Genomic DNA, 1,372 nt, shown 5'->3' on the forward strand with positions numbered 1-1,372 from the left:
ACAGCCGTCCTCCAAGCAACCCTCTTTCGAATGGACTCACCGTTGCATATTTGTCACAGTCGAGATAGAGATCAGTCCCGGGAACGCGACCCAGACGCCGCAGCGAGGGACTCTGAGACCGGGAGAGGAGCACCAGCACGGATACCCCGATGCCCACAAACAGGCCGTAGTCGATGTTGATGACGACGCAGGTGAGGAAGGTGGAGACCCAGATGATGGCGTCCAACTTGGAGACAGGCCACAGCGCCGCTAGCTCGTGGAACTGCATGAACATCCCTTTGAGAGACACTACAATGATGGACGACAAAACGCACTGGTGAAGAAAGAGAAGCAAAATCACGCAGACGTTAATGCACTGGCTATAACAAGAACTCAAACGGGAAAGCAATGAGCGTAACAACAAACAAAAGCGCTGACCATAACAAAAACAAAAGTGTTGGCTGTAACAGGAATGAAAGCGTTGTGCGGAACAAGAATATCAGACGTTAAAACACTAGACGTAACAACAACAGTGATATTACAACTAACAAACGCAGCTCAAATAAACACAAAAAGCTTACATTCGGCAGAGTCTCGAACAAGGGCCCGACAAAGAGCAGAATGAGGAGAATGAAAACGCAGGAGATGAGAGGTGTGATGAGGGTGACTCCGCCCACGCCTTCTTGGATGAGGGAGCGGGACATGGAGGCGGCCACGGGGCCATTGGAGAAGAAGCAGCCGAAGACGTTGCTGGCGCCCTGGTGGTTGCGTGAGAAAATGGACGTTTGAGCGCGTATGTTTTTGCTCGTAGATATTCGTAACGTTTTTTTTTCATCTCTGTGACTAATTAACAGACCTTTATTCAAGTTTGCTGTGACGTTTGTAGAAAAAAGTATAAATGTATAGTGGATAATTCACAAAGCGTTTGGAGTAAATTTGACAAAGACTAAATCAGAACTTCTCAATCATATCTTGTTTTGTTAGCTGTTTTAATTGGAGTGAAGTAAAAAGAGAAGGACTCAATTCATAATCATAAACATAGCTAATCACATTGTTTCATTTACGTATATATTTCCTTCTCTATATATTTAGTCTCTACTTCGGTCTCATTTTCCGCATCTGAAATCAAACGCCAACGGTGATGATAACAGCAAACTATAAGAACAATTCTCATTGTACCTCAGCATAGAGTTCTTGCGTGGCGTCGACAGCGTAGCCCTTCTTCTTGGCGAAGAGCTTGGCCATGGAGAAGGTGGTGGTGTAGCCCACGAGGCCCACGATGAACCCGGTCACCACGAGGCGAGGAAGCAGCTCCAGGGGCGGTACCGAGGGCGAGGGTAGGCTGGGGTGGACGCGAGATGTGAAGGGCGATTGCTTTAGTTAATCGCTTTTC

General features: G+C 47.2%; 1 protein-coding gene across 3 annotated transcripts in view; it reads right to left on the reverse strand.

Annotated features, from left to right (window-relative positions):
• The window catches only part of LOC119592022 (solute carrier family 26 member 6-like), a 15,905-nt gene that overhangs the window by 5,440 nt on the left and 9,093 nt on the right, over window positions 1-1,372 (reverse strand). For all 3 annotated transcript variants that reach the window (XM_037940813.1, XM_037940812.1, XM_037940811.1), the window contains exons 9-11: window positions 1,159-1,321; window positions 561-737; window positions 41-313 (exon numbers count right to left, since the gene is read on the reverse strand). In XM_037940813.1, the coding sequence (XP_037796741.1) occupies window positions 41-313; window positions 561-737; window positions 1,159-1,321 (613 nt within the window). The remainder of the gene's footprint in view (window positions 1-40; window positions 314-560; window positions 738-1,158; window positions 1,322-1,372) is intronic.

This window comes from Penaeus monodon, chromosome 29, assembly GCF_015228065.2.
Source record: "Penaeus monodon isolate SGIC_2016 chromosome 29, NSTDA_Pmon_1, whole genome shotgun sequence".
Lineage (NCBI taxonomy): Eukaryota > Metazoa > Arthropoda > Malacostraca > Decapoda > Penaeidae > Penaeus > Penaeus monodon.